General features: G+C 40.7%; 1 protein-coding gene across 1 annotated transcript; it reads right to left on the bottom strand.

The window, feature by feature from the left end:
• Positions 1-4,443: 4,443 nt before the first annotated feature.
• On the bottom strand, positions 4,444-8,184 carry LOC145489118 (uncharacterized). The gene has a single exon (XM_081468029.1). It carries the CDS (start codon positions 8,180-8,182, stop codon positions 4,487-4,489), a length of 3,696 nt encoding a protein of 1,231 aa, XP_081324155.1. The 5' UTR covers positions 8,183-8,184; the 3' UTR covers positions 4,444-4,486.
• Positions 8,185-15,563: the final 7,379 nt, after the last annotated feature.

The raw sequence follows: 15,563 nt of genomic DNA, 5'->3' as shown, positions 1-15,563 counted from the left end.
CAGTGGGTTGTTCGCCTTTGCATAGCGCTTGCTCACTATTGAGAAGCCTCCTCTCATTCCTCTCTCAATGAAAAGGTACATGTCTTGATCTGTCAAGAGCTCAAGCTCCACGCCTGTCTTTTTAGAAGAGCATCCCAGCTCAAGCCCGGTGAACTGTAATAAAGCGCTGGATCTAGCCCGTATTTTTCCATACATACCTATCTAAAGTTTTCGAAAACATCCGCTAAAAGCAGCACGTCTGTGATTACGTTCAAATCGTGATAGTCAACAAGGTTTTTGCACCCGAATACTTCCCAAACGTTTTGCCCGTGCTCATATTCTTCTTCCGTAATTTTTTTTTGTTGCCTTTCTTTATTTATTTCCACAATTACAACAATTACAATTCTTTTCCCAACAATTAAGCTACAGAAGAATGAAGAAAGTTTGGTTTACAGAAGTTAACAATGACACCAAATTGAATTCATAAAGAAAATAGATATTGTCAATTCTTTTCTACATACTTATTTAATTTAACGATTTTCCGTAATAATAGCGTTTTCCGACTTTAATTGTTAGTTAAAATCGTTTCCTCAAAAATCTTCCATTTTTCTTGAAAAAAATTCTTTTTATTCGATTTGAAAGATACAAGTTTTTCAGTTCCATATTTAATTAGCAAAATTCTTATGACGTGACTCAAGGAAGGTAATGTTTCTAGATATTTACATCGACAAGTCCACAAGAAAGATTTTCCTAAAATTACTATATAATCCAGACTGCTCAGCAAGAAATTCACACTATCGATGAATTTAAGATTTCCCCGTGAGAATGAGTATTGTAATTTTCTATGTTGTTTGGGATGCAATTTATTTTTCCGTGCACCCTCGACATTGGCTTCATCAAAAGGTGCCCATCATAGCCTTTCAAGTTATGAAATCTGGGATTGGCACTGTTTTTGCGTTCAATTTGGGCTTTAAGTTACATTCATTATTATGCGGTCTATCATTGAGTCTTAGTGATTTCGCACAAACAAAGGCTCTGCGTAGAACAAACATGTTTCCTGGTTGTTTGCAATCCATTGGTCTATTTGATCTTCCTTTGTGCGCCAATAAAGTTTATTTTTTTACTTGTCACGTAATAACATCTTTTGTGGCTTTGACCGCAATATCCGCCAGTGTCAGTCACGCAGTGATATTGGGTCCAAGAAAAGATCCTTAACCAAACTTTTATTACAAATGTGGCAGTCAGTTGCATTTTTGTGTTTTTGCCAATCTTCAGGTGTCCTCAAGAGCGGGATTGTATAAGCAAACCCGCATGCCTGATGCATCTCTGTTTTTACGGTAAGACTTTGTTCATGAGTTTTGGCAGATCACAGCCGTGGATCTTTCATAACGAAGACTCGAAGTCTGCGCATATTTCGAAAGGCGCTTTCATCTGCTTATCGGGTAGTTTGTGAAAGACACCTTGTTCTCTCCCTCTTTTGGCAGCTGTGTTCTTGTTGGTCTTTTCAACAACCCTTTGCATCCAGGTTTGTGCCTTTCAAGTAGATCCATCCTTTGGTATCCATACAAACAACGTTCACAGAAATGTTTACTCTCATTACGCCTGTTTTGATCATACAAGAGAGCGCAAAGCCTTTTTACATAGCTATAGTGCGTACTTTCACCTTGCTGGATAAGCATTAAGTTTATTCGTGGAATAGCGCTGTCTTTTTCGCTGATTCTGTGAAAAATAACATGGCCATTTTCCCAGCCAAACACATTAATTGCAAGATTTGGGTTTTGGTTTTCGAATTTATTAATTTGAGAAACTGGTGTTGGGAAGTCGATAGCTGTGAAATTAAAACCGTCGGTTGTTGGATAACTCCCAGGTCTAATAGGGTTTTTTCCTTTTGTAGCTGGGAAAAGAGCAGCACGAAGTGCCCATCTCAGGCATTGGTTGTCTTTGTTTTGGATGTTTATGATTGCTTTCTTATTTTGTAACTTTTTTGGGAGAGGAAAATAGCTTCCTCCATGAAATGGTTCGTGTCGAGTAACATTAACAAATGCGTTCAAAATCCCTTCAATCACCCACACTGAACCTCTTTGCGACCGTGCCTCTATTTCACCTTTCACTTGATCATTGAAGTGGTTAAAGGCGTCGTTTGTTTCTGTTAAGAATGACAGGCTCATTTTGTTTGAAATGCTGCATGTATTGTGTTTCATTGTTTCTGATGATTTAAAACTTAGCAAGAAGCCCAAATTGTGTTTTAACACTCGTCAAGCTGGCAATTTCATTTTTAGTCAAATCAGTAAATTTTGTTTTTGTTTTCTTTGTGCTAATTTTAGAAGATCAGCTTTGTATGAGTAACCTTATGGAACATTCATTTTCCATACACGAAGTCACTCACTAAAATTAGTTCTAAGCAATTCAAAATGGATGTATCTCTCTCGCGCGGCTCTCGTAGGCTCGAGAGGTCTCTTTTGTCTTTTGTTTTCCTCTTGTGAAATTGATCCATAAAACAATTCCAGCACGTTAGATAAGAATCTTGAAGCAGCCATTATGCCGTTTATACAAGGGACAAATATTTCTTCAATAGAAGATAATTCTGTTACTCATTTACATGCGCACCTGTTCTGTTACCCATGTTAACGGGGGTTATAATTTACATTTAACAAAAACGTAATTGTAATCTTTCAGATGTTTCCGTTTAATACTCGGTTTGACGCAGTTTCACTGCTGCACAACTTCCGGTTACATGTTTAAGACCTTGAGGTTTTCATAAAAGAGACTACGGCTTTACAACTTCCGGTTGCATTCCTCTTGGCTTTAACTTACGCCAAGAGGAATTTTTGGAGCCTTCAGGAATGTATAAGCCAAGAGAAATTTTAAAGACGGCTTTCTATTTTTTTCCTCCCCACAGTTCGTTAGAATACGTCATTTCATCTTAGTCTGGTCAATAAAAATGGCACTTTTCGTCTTTTTTCGAGAAAAAAAAGGACCCGAAACGCGGTAGAACAAAGAGATGCTTTCTGAAGGAAAAAAAGAAACAGCTGATCAACAGTTGCGGCTGGATAGAGAGGGGCGTTTCCCTCATTGACGTCATTGCATATGACAGAAGTTGGGTTAAATATATCTTGCTGTGTTGTGGTTTATTTACAACGAGCAGCCACGCCAAACATGTTTTGTCTAGTTTTTATGACAAAAGATTGTTATGCTCGGCTAAACAGCCTAGAATTTGCATAACCGTGCTCGTGCTGTAAACCGTGGCTCTAAGCCGAGATTCCAACCCCACACACATATATAATGGGGGTTCTGTTATCCATTGTATTTTTCCTACTCTAAGAGCCGAGATCCGAGAAAATAAATTGGGTAACAGAACCCCCCTTATACATGTGTGTCTCTAGAGCGGTTTTCAGTTGTGTTGAATTAAGTGATCAGCAGGAGCCATAATTATGGCTCCTGGTGATCAGACAATTACTTTGGTTTTGGCTTTGGTTTTGGTTTCAAGATTGGCCGAGTAGACTAATTGGTAAGTAATTATTTCTGATTTGGTTTTACAACACTCAGTTGAAAACCGCTCTAATATACCTTCATTGATGGAAAGATATAACCAAATTACACTGCTGTCAATTATCTTGGGCATATCTCAGGAACCAGTCTGATCCAGTTCGTTTGAGTTTGTATCTTCTTTCCCAAGCTCCTTTCATTGTTGTCATGATTTTGATATGTGGCTGTGTAAATCTCATTTGTTAGTTACATAACTTTGAACTTCAGAATTTACCTGTTATTGAAAGGTACAAGGATTGTTCTATTTTGTGTGTACCTGCCACAATCCTTAGTTTGCTGTTCACAAAGCTCTTGTTGTAATAAGTGTAATAAGATAATGTTATGGTTTCCAATACCTTCCTATTTTACCTGGTGATTTTACAGACATTATGTGTACTTTCGTGCGACCTGTTGTGTAGTTTATTTGTGTATGCATTAAACTAAGATTTTATGCAATGTTCAGTTTGCATTTTACAGAGATCTTATTGAGATTATGTCTTATGGCTTTCACACCTAATCGTTTTGTACAGGCTGATTTTACGGATAAAATGTCGACATTTTGCAAAGATTTATTCCAATAAAATGGTTACATTTTACAGACATTATGTGTACTACTTTTCTGTGACATTTTGTGTAGCTTACATTTGTGGAGATTTTACTACCATTTTATGACATTATTTTTATTCAAATTTTACAGATATAATGTGGAGATTTGATGTTTTCGATTTTACAGAGATTTTTTTCTCCTAGTTCCCTTTTTACAGAGAAAATGTGGATGTTTTACAGAGATTTGTTTATATGCTGTAAAATCTCTATAAATTTTACGAAACATTTACAAGAAAAACAGCAACATTTCATGTACATTTTATGCGATCTGAAAGCGAAATTTAAAGACTTTTTATGGAAATTACAAAATCTCTATAAGTGTGCAAATTTACTGAGATTGTAATTTACAAAGGAAATGTAGACATTTTACAGAGATTTAACGAACTTTCTTGGAGTCTGTAAATGGTTCAACTTTTCTAGTGCTACAAGCCGGCAGGTATCTCCTTCCAACGCGTAAGGCTAATACTACCATCAGCACTGCAATGGGAATGCAGGACAAGATGTTGAGGAATATTATGAGCCCGTATTTTTCACCAGGGGTGATTGCAAGGCTGTTTTCGCATAGGGAACTGGTCACAGCGATGAAGGAAAGAGTGGTCAGGAGTGCCACGTCAGATTTGTTCATCCAGTCATAACTCTCCTCGTCCTCTTCGACATTTAGAGCTTCCTTGTAGGGCCTCAAGATTGCAAAGGTCAGCAGGATCGAGATGCAGGCCACCTCCAGCAAAAGTCTTTTCACTGGACCTGCCGCTATAAATTCATAGATGACCAGGAGACCCAGCCGGCAGATAAAGTAGAAGGCCGCACACCAACGATACTGATCTTTAAAACAGCTCTGAAGTGCGTCAAAGAACGGATTCCAGCGATTGAGGTTCAGGACTGGACGAAGACCTCTTGTCAGGAGCGGGCGAAATAAAAGGAATAACGGAAAGAGTACTGACACGAACACCACTAAGAGACTGGCGACAATTCCGTAATAGAAATGCTTTCCACTGAAGTACTCTATCTCACCATTGACGTAAAGCACGATCTTTGATCCAACTTTGGCAAAACGCAGAATCCTGAGAGAAATATAGGTGGTGTGTGTATAACAGAGTACAAGGATGGTGCATATGCCGCGAAATGGTGCTCTGACCCGTCTGCTAAAGCACCAGTTCGGAAAAGCACTCACCATCTTTGCTAGCAAGACGACAACTGCTATTACGTATACCGGGATGAGGTTCATCGCCATGAGTTTGTCGGCATCATCAAGACCTTTGACCAAACAGAAGCTGCTGTTCCCAACTTTAATTTGGCAATTGGTTAAAGCTATGACAAATTCGCTAAAACTGTTAAATAGAAATCCATCTGGTGCTAAGTATCTCATGACTTGGTAGGAGTACACCCAGGCGTTTAAGTACCCAGTAAAGACGTCAAGATCTATGAGCATGATCCCCATGACAATCAGGAGAAGAACCAGAGCCAACGGTATCAACAGTAACAAATACAAATTCGTACATTCATTCTTGCACTGTTCACTGCCAATGGTAACGCTATGATTTGCTTCACATTGTCCGCAGAGTACGCTACTCTGTTTTCTACCCTGCTTGCACATTTGATCCTCAAAATACAGATATTCGTTAGCGCTTGAATCCCATGATTTGCAATATCCATCAGGGCAGACATGCGTGGAAAACTTGCCTTGCACCTTTCCTGCCCAGTATCCTTGTTTCACATAAAGGCTCTTCCCATCAGGAGCACAGTGCGACACCCCTCTAGCTTGCTCGTCTTTGACGGAATCCATACATTTACATGTTAATGTTTCGTTTGAAAAACGAAATCCGGCATAGCAATTGTTTAACTCGAGATCGCCTATCACTGTACTTAAAAGTTGACTTCCTTTACAATTTAGCTGCACAGAAAATTTGCTTCGTTCTATTCCGCATAGACTGATATTGGTAATTTTTCCAGTCGTAAGAAATAATGCTGACGGGGTATTGAGGTGTACTGAAAAAGAATTGATTACTATATCAACAATCCCTGGGACGAGATTTTTAACTTCGTCGCGCAATTTAACGGTTGCATTAAAAATCTCACCTGGAGCAACCTTCCAGTCTGTCTTTACATACTCTATTTCTATTGGGTCTGTCGCAACTTCGCCCGTAAAGTTCGTGAAGTTTTCAGGCAAGTTATGAAACTTGACAAACTTCCATTTTAGTACGCTGTTGTTTGTTCGATTCTCACCCACTTGCCAACAGTTTTTAAGTGTAGTGACATAGACCGACTTTCCTGAGGAGTGACGGGGTGCTCTATTATTTTTAAAGATGACCGTTATATTCCATTCATCATAATGTATGGACGAGTTGCTGTACGCAAAGAAACAGGTGTAAATGTTGGTACCTGTTGCGTTGAAACTTACCAGGGGAGGACCAGGGGCTTGAATGTACATTGCTCCACCTTTATCGTCGCATGAATTTGCTTCAAAGGTTAATTTTGCATTTTCGTGGAAAATTATTCTCGATCTTCCATATATTGCTATAGCACCCCCTCTAAGCCCAGTGTTGTTGGTGAATTCTACCTGGTCATGAACTTCGAGGGTCGATCCATCTAAAACTAACGCGGACTTACTATTGTTCCAAAATTTCGTGGTGCTTTTGAAGATGAGAGGCACCTCCAAACTGTAGAGAGTTCCTTGTCCCAATTTCAGGTCACCATGTTGAAGACCAATGTGATTAAATTCAAACACCGTATCATTGTCAAAACAAACACGGTAAGGAATTTGCGGTCCAATGTGGTATCTATTATAGTTGTAAAGATATACTCCTATGGCGGCCCCTACGTTTGCTTTGTTGTGCTGCCAAGTGGATTGCTTAAAGTGGAACTGTGTAACAGCAGTTTCTGAATGTTTGGTGCGCGCGATCGTTCTACCAAAGACGGAGGCACCACCTCCCCACAAAGCCTCGTTCTGAACAAATGAACAGTTGCTGATATTGAATCGGTTCAAAATAAGCGGCGTGTGTTTAAGTGGTATGTTTCCCATGCGTGCTCCTCCAGCGGATAGATCTGCTTTATTTCTCAGAAAGGTCGTTCCCTCCATTATAAAGGAATTGTTTTCTGTCTTGTCTGCCATTAGTATTTGCAGACCCCCTCCCCATGATGCACGATTATCTATGAATTTACAAGCACTGATTGCAACGTTGCATCCAGAGGCATTCCCTTTGAAGAACACTGCCAATCCCCCACCACGGCTGAAAGGACGTTCCGGTGTATTAAGGTCTCTGTTTTCACTTACGTTTGACCATCGCGCTTCGTTTCTTAGAAAGTGGCAATCGTTAAAAATATAGTGGCTGTTGTGTTGATATGAGTCATGCTCGCTTGGCGTTACATTGACTGTATTATCGCCGTACCTGTTAAAAATAACAAAAACACCGCCTCCAGAATGCACGTACCTGGGAAGTAGTTCCAATTTGTTTCCATCTTCCGAGATATCATTTGAAGCAGCCTTATTATCAGCAAAAACACTGTCTGTAAAGCTCACAAAGCCGCTAACATCGTACAAATTAGCGCCTAGACCTGGCGAAGACGAAATTTCCACATCAGAGATCGAAAGATTTCTGCAATATCGAAAATCTAGGGCTGCCATGAATTTTGCCCCATGAAGATCTGGATAATTTTCCCTTCCACAAGAGCTCTCAAACCATCCTCCACACTTAAGAAACTTGATGCTCTTGAAGGAAATATTCTCGCAAAGAATAAACGAGAGGCTTGCATTTGCATCACACGTTATTGTCACATCGTCTCGGCGAATTGAACCGTGACCAAACAGCCCAAACGTTGCCATTCTAGTAAAATTGTGGCCCTTTTTCATCGTGTAATTTCCTTTAGCCAACATAATCCTTGTCGAGTTGTGACCAGAAACGCGCAAGAAAGCTTCATTGAGTGTCTTGCACGGTTTTTCTTCAGTGCAATGTGATGAATCATTTCCTCTTGGTGAAACGTATACGTCCATTCCAGCAACGCGGGCATCCCATAGCATTAGTATCAGCAAAGATCCTGCAGGTAATAGATAGAACATGTTGAGCCTCTGGAGCATCTCTTATTTTTATCGTCGTGAACGATGATTTCATGAAAAATCATCTGCACTTGATTCGGAGAAAATGTAATTTGTGATGATCTTAAATTAGCATAAATTACTATTTTGTCGGCACGGACCAGAGGGCTGGGTACGGGTTTGAGGTGCGCAGTGTATAGTGGGATTTGAGTTTGTAATCGGTGACAGTTGGCGAGGTGAGACATTCTATGGCCAGCCTTTGCCGTGTTTAGGTTAAGTTTGGTTTTTACAATGGATGAAGCTAAAGTTAAAGAGATCATTGCCCAGAACAATCGCGATCTGCTTGGCCAGATTAAGGATTTAGTTTCCACTTCAATTTCTGATCTAAAGAGATCTAATGATTCGAATGCCGCGGAGCAGATGTCTGAGATCAAGAGGCTAAAGCGGGATGCTCTACCTTCCTTCAAGAAGAAGAGTAACGAGGAGCAATTTAAAGCCAACAAATCAGTCATGGAAGCTGTCGAAGACGTTAGCGTCGCTCTTGAGCGTAAGGACCTTCTGAGAACCAAGGAAGCGTTGGATCGGGGTATGTCTTTGCTTAAAGATCGGCAAAAATTAATTTTGTTGGCTGATAAGTCGCCGTACGGTTGGAAAACCGTTTTGGAATATAAACATCACGACTTGGCGGATGACGAAGAAGACGAGAAGAAAATCTATAGAGCTGAGGCGAGAGCGGCTAGAGCCTCGAAACGCTTCGCTCCACGTGGTCTGGGATTACAGCGCCGATCTGGAATACCTGTCTCAAGAAATTCGCAGCTCACCGTCTGCCAAATTCCTAATTCCTTTACTCGGGTCAATCAACAGCTTTCCGTTGGCAGATCTGCCGGACTTTGCTTTTCCTGTGGAAAACCTGGATATTGGCGAGCTTCCTGCCCGAATGTTCTTTCCTCTTCCAATCCTGCCAACCAACAGGCAAAGTGACTAGACAGCAATACCCAGGATCAAGGTGTAGTTGGTTCAAGTTTTCTTTTGTGTTGTTTTCCGTTTGTCTTATTTTTCGCTGGATCTTTCATACGAGTCGTGCTTAGTGCTTTCAGAGTTAATTTGCATTTATTAAACTATGTTTTTTCCCGTCGTGTATTATTTATTTTCTAGACCATGAGTCTGAGGCTTTGCCATTGCCGTATTGTGAGCTATCTCTTCTAGAGGATCCATCGCTGAACTGTGAAATTGCATGTGATGATGCACCTGTTTCGGTTAAAGGAAGATTGCGTAAATCGCTTCAGTTTTGGAAAGATATTTACGCACCTCGTTTCATAATTGACACTATTGAGTTTGGATATAAGTTGCCACTTCTTCAAATACCAGCACCTTTTGTTGCTCGGAACAATAATTCAGCGATTCAGGAATCTGATTTTGTTGAGAATGCTATTAACGAGCTTATTAGTTTGGATTGTATCACCGAAGTTTTTACACCTCCTACTACAATTAATCCATTATCTGTGTCTATTCAGAAGTCAGGGAAAAAGCGCTTGATCTTGGATCTTCGTCATGTCAATCTATATCTTTTCAAGTTTAAGTTTCGATGCGAGGACCTGTCCGTTGCCAGAGAAGTTTTAAATCCCGGAGATTTCATGTTCTCCTTTGACTTAAAATCGGGTTACCATCACGTGGATATCTTTCCAGATCATAGGCAATATCTGTCGTTTTCTCGGACCTTTTCGTCCGGTCATACTAGATATTTTCAGTTTTCAGTTTTGTCATTTGGCCTTAGTTCTGCTCCTTATTTATTTACAAAGCTTCTCAAGCCGTTAGTCAAGAAATGGAGATCCGAGGGAAAGTCTATAGTTGTCTTCCTAGACGATGGTTTAGGGGCGGCCGCTGACTGTATCAAAGCGAAGATCTCTAGTTTGGCTGTTCATTCCGACCTATTAAAGTCTGGTTTCCTACCTAACGAGGAGAAATCCGTTTGGGATCCTACTCAAGTGATTACCTGGCTTGGGACTGTTATTAACACTTCCCAGTGCGTTATCAAAGCCACGGACAAGAGAATTGATTCCCTTATTAACGATTTATCATCTCTTTTATGTTCGGAGCGCTCCTTGCACCAGGTTCGCAAGCTTGCAAGCGTGTGTGGAAAAATTATCTCGCTCGGGAACTGCGTCGGGAACGTCACTAGACTTATGACCAGGAACACCTTTCTGGTTATTAACTCCACTGCTGATTGGAATTCACTTGTTTCTTTGACACCTGAATGTTTACACGAATTGAATTTTTGGAAAAACAATCTCGCTGATATCAACGGCCTTCCTTTGTGGCCTATTAAGCGCAAGCCTTCTAAAATCGTTTACTCTGATGCGTCCAATTCAGCCTGCGGGAGTTACATACAATTCGAGGACAAAATTTTTCACCAAAATTGGTCCGATTACGAGAGTGCACAAAGTTCGACTTTTCGCGAACTTCTTGCTGTTTCATTGTCCTTGAAGGCGTTCAAGGATTCTCTTGGCGCGCAGACTGTTGTCTGGTATACAGACAACCAGAATGTTGTTCGCATCGTTAACATCGGATCCAAAGTTCCAGCTTTGCAACAGTTGGCTCTTGATGTTCACCGACAATGTCTCATCGGCGGTATTAGCATTGACATGCAATGGATTCCCAGGGACCTCAACACTTGTGCCGACGATATTAGCAAGTTAGTTGATTACGATGATTATGCAATCAACGATTCTGTTTTTTATGCTCTCGACGAGCTCTGGGGTCCGCACACTTGTGATAGATTCGCCTGCTATTACAATGCAAAGCTTCAGGTTTTCAATTCTAGGTATTATCAGCCCGGTTCGTCTGGCGTCAACGCTTTCGTCCAAGATTGGTCCAACGACTACAACTGGTTTTGTCCTCCTGTCTGTTTGACATGCAAAGTCGTCAGTCATTTGAAGCGCTGCAATGCATCCGGCACTCTCATCGTTCCCCTTTGGAGATCAGCGCATTTTTGGCCCATCCTTTGTTTCGACGGTGTGCACTGGAGCAGTTTCGTTCATGATTGGGTGGTCCTCCCTGATCTTCCCCATCTGTTCATCAGAGGCAAAGCCAAGAAGTCCATTTTCGGGTCCGGTCCGCTAAATTTCTCAATGGTAGCTTTGCGCATTAATTTTAGTATTGCACCCAGGCAAGGTTCTGCGTTAGTTTGCAATGCATTTCGCGTTCCACAGTGTTAGCGCATTGTTTTCTGGCTTTGAGGCGCCTTGCTTGAAGCAGGCGGCCCTTTGAGACGTACCCTTGAGGGGTCTGTGATATTTGTATACAGTGCCCTTGAGGGGCCTTTGATTTGAGACTGTCAACGTTGAAGATTTCTATACAGTGCCCTTGAGGGGTGAATAGATTGTGTTTATTGCAGTTTTGTTTCTACGTTGTATAAGCGTACTTAAATATAACATTGTTTTTTTTTTTTTTTCTCTGAGGCTCCTTGTCTGGATTTATTTGTTGTTTATTCTCTCATTGTGTTGTTTAGGCCCCATTTGTCTTCATCCCTGGGGAGCTTCCCCTTGTCCTTTGTATTCCTTTATTATCACTTGGTTTTTGTTTTTTCTCTAGATATTTTTGATACAGAGTTCTGGACTTCCCCTACATGTGATACAAGAGAGGTTGCTTTGTTGACGGAGAATATGAAGTTTACAGCTCTTGCATCCAGGGCTTCCGGGACTTCTCTTTGTTATACAAGGGTTTTCAACAGATGGAGATCATTTGCTACTACCGTTTTGGGTACCAGTCCCTTCCCGGTAGAGCCCTTCCATTGTGCCTTGTTTCTACAGTATCTACTGGAGTCAAGCAGATCAGTTTCTTCTATCAATTCCGCCTTCTATGCTTTCAAGTGGCTGCACGATCTGGCGGCCGTGAGTTCCCCTACTAGTCATCCCACTGTTGTGGCTGTGAAAGAAGGTGCCGTTCGTTCTGCGTCCTCACCGGCTAACCACAGAAAGGAACCTCTTGAGGCGGAGCATCTCAGGAAATTAGCTGAAAAAACTGACTTGCATGACCTCTTACAGTTGCGTAATTTAGTTATGTTTGTTTTAGCTTTTTCCGGCTTTTTTCGTTTTTCCGAGTTGTCACTTATTCGAAGCAAAGATGTTAAGTTTAATGATGGTTTTCTTTCTATTTTTATCGAAAAAAGTAAAGCCGACCAGTTAAGGGAGGGTCAGTCCGTGGTTATTGCTGAGTCAGCTGGTTCTAGTATTTGTCCTGTGGCCCTTCTTAAGCTATATATGTCAAGTTCTAACCTTTCTTTTGATTCTGAGGAGTACCTTTTCAGGCCTATATCATCGTCTAGCAATCGCAAGCGTCTTGTGTCAGTCAATAAGCCTATATGTTATTCGACTTATAGAGAGTCGTTTAAGAAGTCTTTTCGCGATATTGTTCCAGATATTTCTAAATTTAGTACCCACTCTGCCAGATCAGGTGGGGCGACTTTGGCTGCGAACTCCGGTGTCCCTGAGAGGAATCTTCAACGTCACGGCCGTTGGGCTTCAACCTCTGCCAAGAACATTTACGTCAAAGACTCTCTAGCAAGTAGATTAGAAGTGTCAAAATCATTGTCTCTCTAGCTCGAGCCCTTTCTTTTCACCTCTATGTTGGCTTGGCTGGCCAACGCACCCAATTTAATCACTGTCTAGTGTGTCCGGATGTGTAGTGGAGGCAAAATATGTAATTTGTGATGATCTTAAATTAGCATAAATTACTATTTTGCCGGCACGGACCAGAGGGCTGGGTACGGGTTTGAGGTGCGCAGTGTATAGTGGGATTTGAGTTTGTAATCGGTGACAGTAGGCGAGGTGAGACATTCTATGGCCAGCCTTTGCCGTGTTTAGGTTAAGTTTGGTTTTCTTTTAATAATATCATCAGTTGTAATCCACTGTTGTACGTTTATTTAGTTCTCTTATTGCTATTATATCGCTGTATAAAGCCTTAGGTTTATTATTCTACAGTACTGATGTTAACTAAGGATACCCTAAAACCCCGAGGGTTGCACCACTGCCTTGGTCGGGGGTACACGTTCCCAATTTTCTCCACTTGCTGGTTTTAGGGTTTTCGTATCCGGCTTTGGTGCACTTAGCAATTGTCTTTTTATTCATAGCTTGTATTATATGCTGAGATGGAATAAACGGGACGATGGCTTGGCTGGCCAACGCACCCAATTTAATCACTGTCTAGTGTGTCCGGATGTGTAGTGGAGGCAAAATATCAGTGCATCTTTTCCGAGAAGACAGAAAAATAAAACAGTGAACATATGCGTAAACGTTGATGGTTATGAAGCATAACGTAAATATATGTCATGAACCATAACATAATCATAACATAGCCTTGTCGAAGTGCGCGTTTTGATTGGCTAATACGCTCGATCCAACTGCCCGTGGGCAAACCTTTCCAAGTCTTTCCAAGTCTTTCTTTTAGTAAGTAAGTAAGTAAGTAAAGTCTTTATTTAAAGAGGGTGGCACTAAAATAGTATAAATATACTAACAAACCAGTGGCCCTCTAAAAATTATGTACAATACGGATGTTAAAACTATGGCATAATTATGAGATAATATAACGAATAAAAATACAATAGATAAGAGATAAAATCAATTTAAAATACAAAAAGTATAACTAAATCACAGAATAAAATGATTTAAAAGCTGCTGTTCTTCAAAAAATTTTTTCCAAAGAGAGTTCCTAAAAGAATTAAGCGACGCTATTTTCCGCATTGATAGCGGTAAGCTGTTCCAGGCTTGACAGGCAGTCACAGTAAATGTTCTTCCTCCTTCAGTTTTACGTTTGATAACAGGGCGAGCAATATTGAAGTTGGCATACCTAGTCTGCCGTGAATGAGTGTCGCTAGTAAGCTTAAGTAAACTTTTATAGTTTAATATATAGCTGTTATTAGTTGCCATAGCTTTTGTGTGCTCTTTTTATATTAATTAATTTTTACTTTTAATATTTTCATTGAAATTGTAATTTTTTCTTTAGCAAGAGTGAGTACAAATAAAGATATATTATATATGGGTTATTGACCAAGTGTGAGGTCAAGATGGCTGGATATTGGTGAAGTTCATAAACTCGCAAAAAAAAAAAAAAACAGGCCAATATCAAGCCATCTTGATCAAATAAACGTGGTCAATAAAGGATTTATTATATGGCTTTCGGAGAAATTTTTCTTGCGGGACACGGCAGGTAGTCCCGAGCGGGCAAGATAGCTCCATCTTGCCCGCTCGGGTAGCCAATCACAGTGCAGGATTTGATTCATCTTGCCCGCTCACGGAGCTGGCCAAATAATAATGATTATTATTATTAGTATTAGTTGCTAGTCTCCTCCGAAGCCGTTTTTTGGGATGTCACGCAACGCTCCCCCAAAGGTCTTTGGGGGAGCGTTGCGTAACATCCCAAAAAACGGCTGCGGAGGAGACTAGTGGGTTGCACGCTCACGTCAGTTTGTTTATTTGTACTTTTTCTCGGCAATTTCGTTTATCGATGTTGACGCTTTGTAAAACTTAATTCCTATTTTTCTTCTCCTGAAATATGGAAAAATCTAATAATTCTTCCAGAGATTAGGAGTATTATTCCTGTCAGCTACCAAATTTCGAGCTTAAGTTTTTTGCCGGGCCTCCACCTAAGAAATTTGCAAATTTAAGCGAGCAGGAGTTGAATCCGCTGGTTGAACAAAGGCACTCGGCTCTCGGAGACGGACCAAAAAAACAACAAATTGGTCTGTATCAACTTTTCGAATTTAGTAATGCATTGCGGGAATTTTAGAGAGAATTTTCTAGCGATTTGACGACAATAAAATTCAGCACAAGCTTTCTTTGTAAAACTTTTCTGCAATCGAAAGCCATTTAAGCTTAAGGTAATTTCCCTTCAATAAAACTGCCAATAGATTTTTGTTCAAACTTTGTCCACTGAATATTTATCATATGAGAACTTTGGTCAGCCAAAATGCAGACTGCAAACCGGTTACAAAATGCAGACTAAGGACAAAATGCAAACTGCAGACTAGGTTCAAAACGCAGTCAAATATGTGATAACATGTCATTTTATAACTTACCCAGTGTCACGCAATCGCTTTTCCGCGGCCATCTTCGACGAAAATTTGGTCCGTTTCTTCATATATTTTGTTTTTAACAGAGCATCAAAGTTATGTTAGTTGTTAAACAGAATCTGAAACCGTCATAGTCTTCTCACATCGCGCGCGAGATCAACAGTAAACCGGTCAGTATAAAACATGGACTACTGACTGCGGAATTTCGGACTACGGACTGCGGACTGCGGACTGCGGACTGCGGACTGCGGACTGCGGACTGGGTATAAAACACGGGCTGGGTATAAAACACGAACTCAGGTACAAGATGCCGATTTTCCTGCCACGCGACCACGTTGCATGAAGGGAATGGTATTT

This window comes from Orbicella franksi, chromosome 1 (genome assembly GCF_964199315.1).
Source record: "Orbicella franksi chromosome 1, jaOrbFran1.1, whole genome shotgun sequence".
Classification (NCBI taxonomy): domain Eukaryota; kingdom Metazoa; phylum Cnidaria; class Anthozoa; order Scleractinia; family Merulinidae; genus Orbicella; species Orbicella franksi.
The sequence above is the reverse complement of the archived record's forward strand: the minus strand, read 5'-3'. Positions and strand labels throughout refer to the sequence as shown.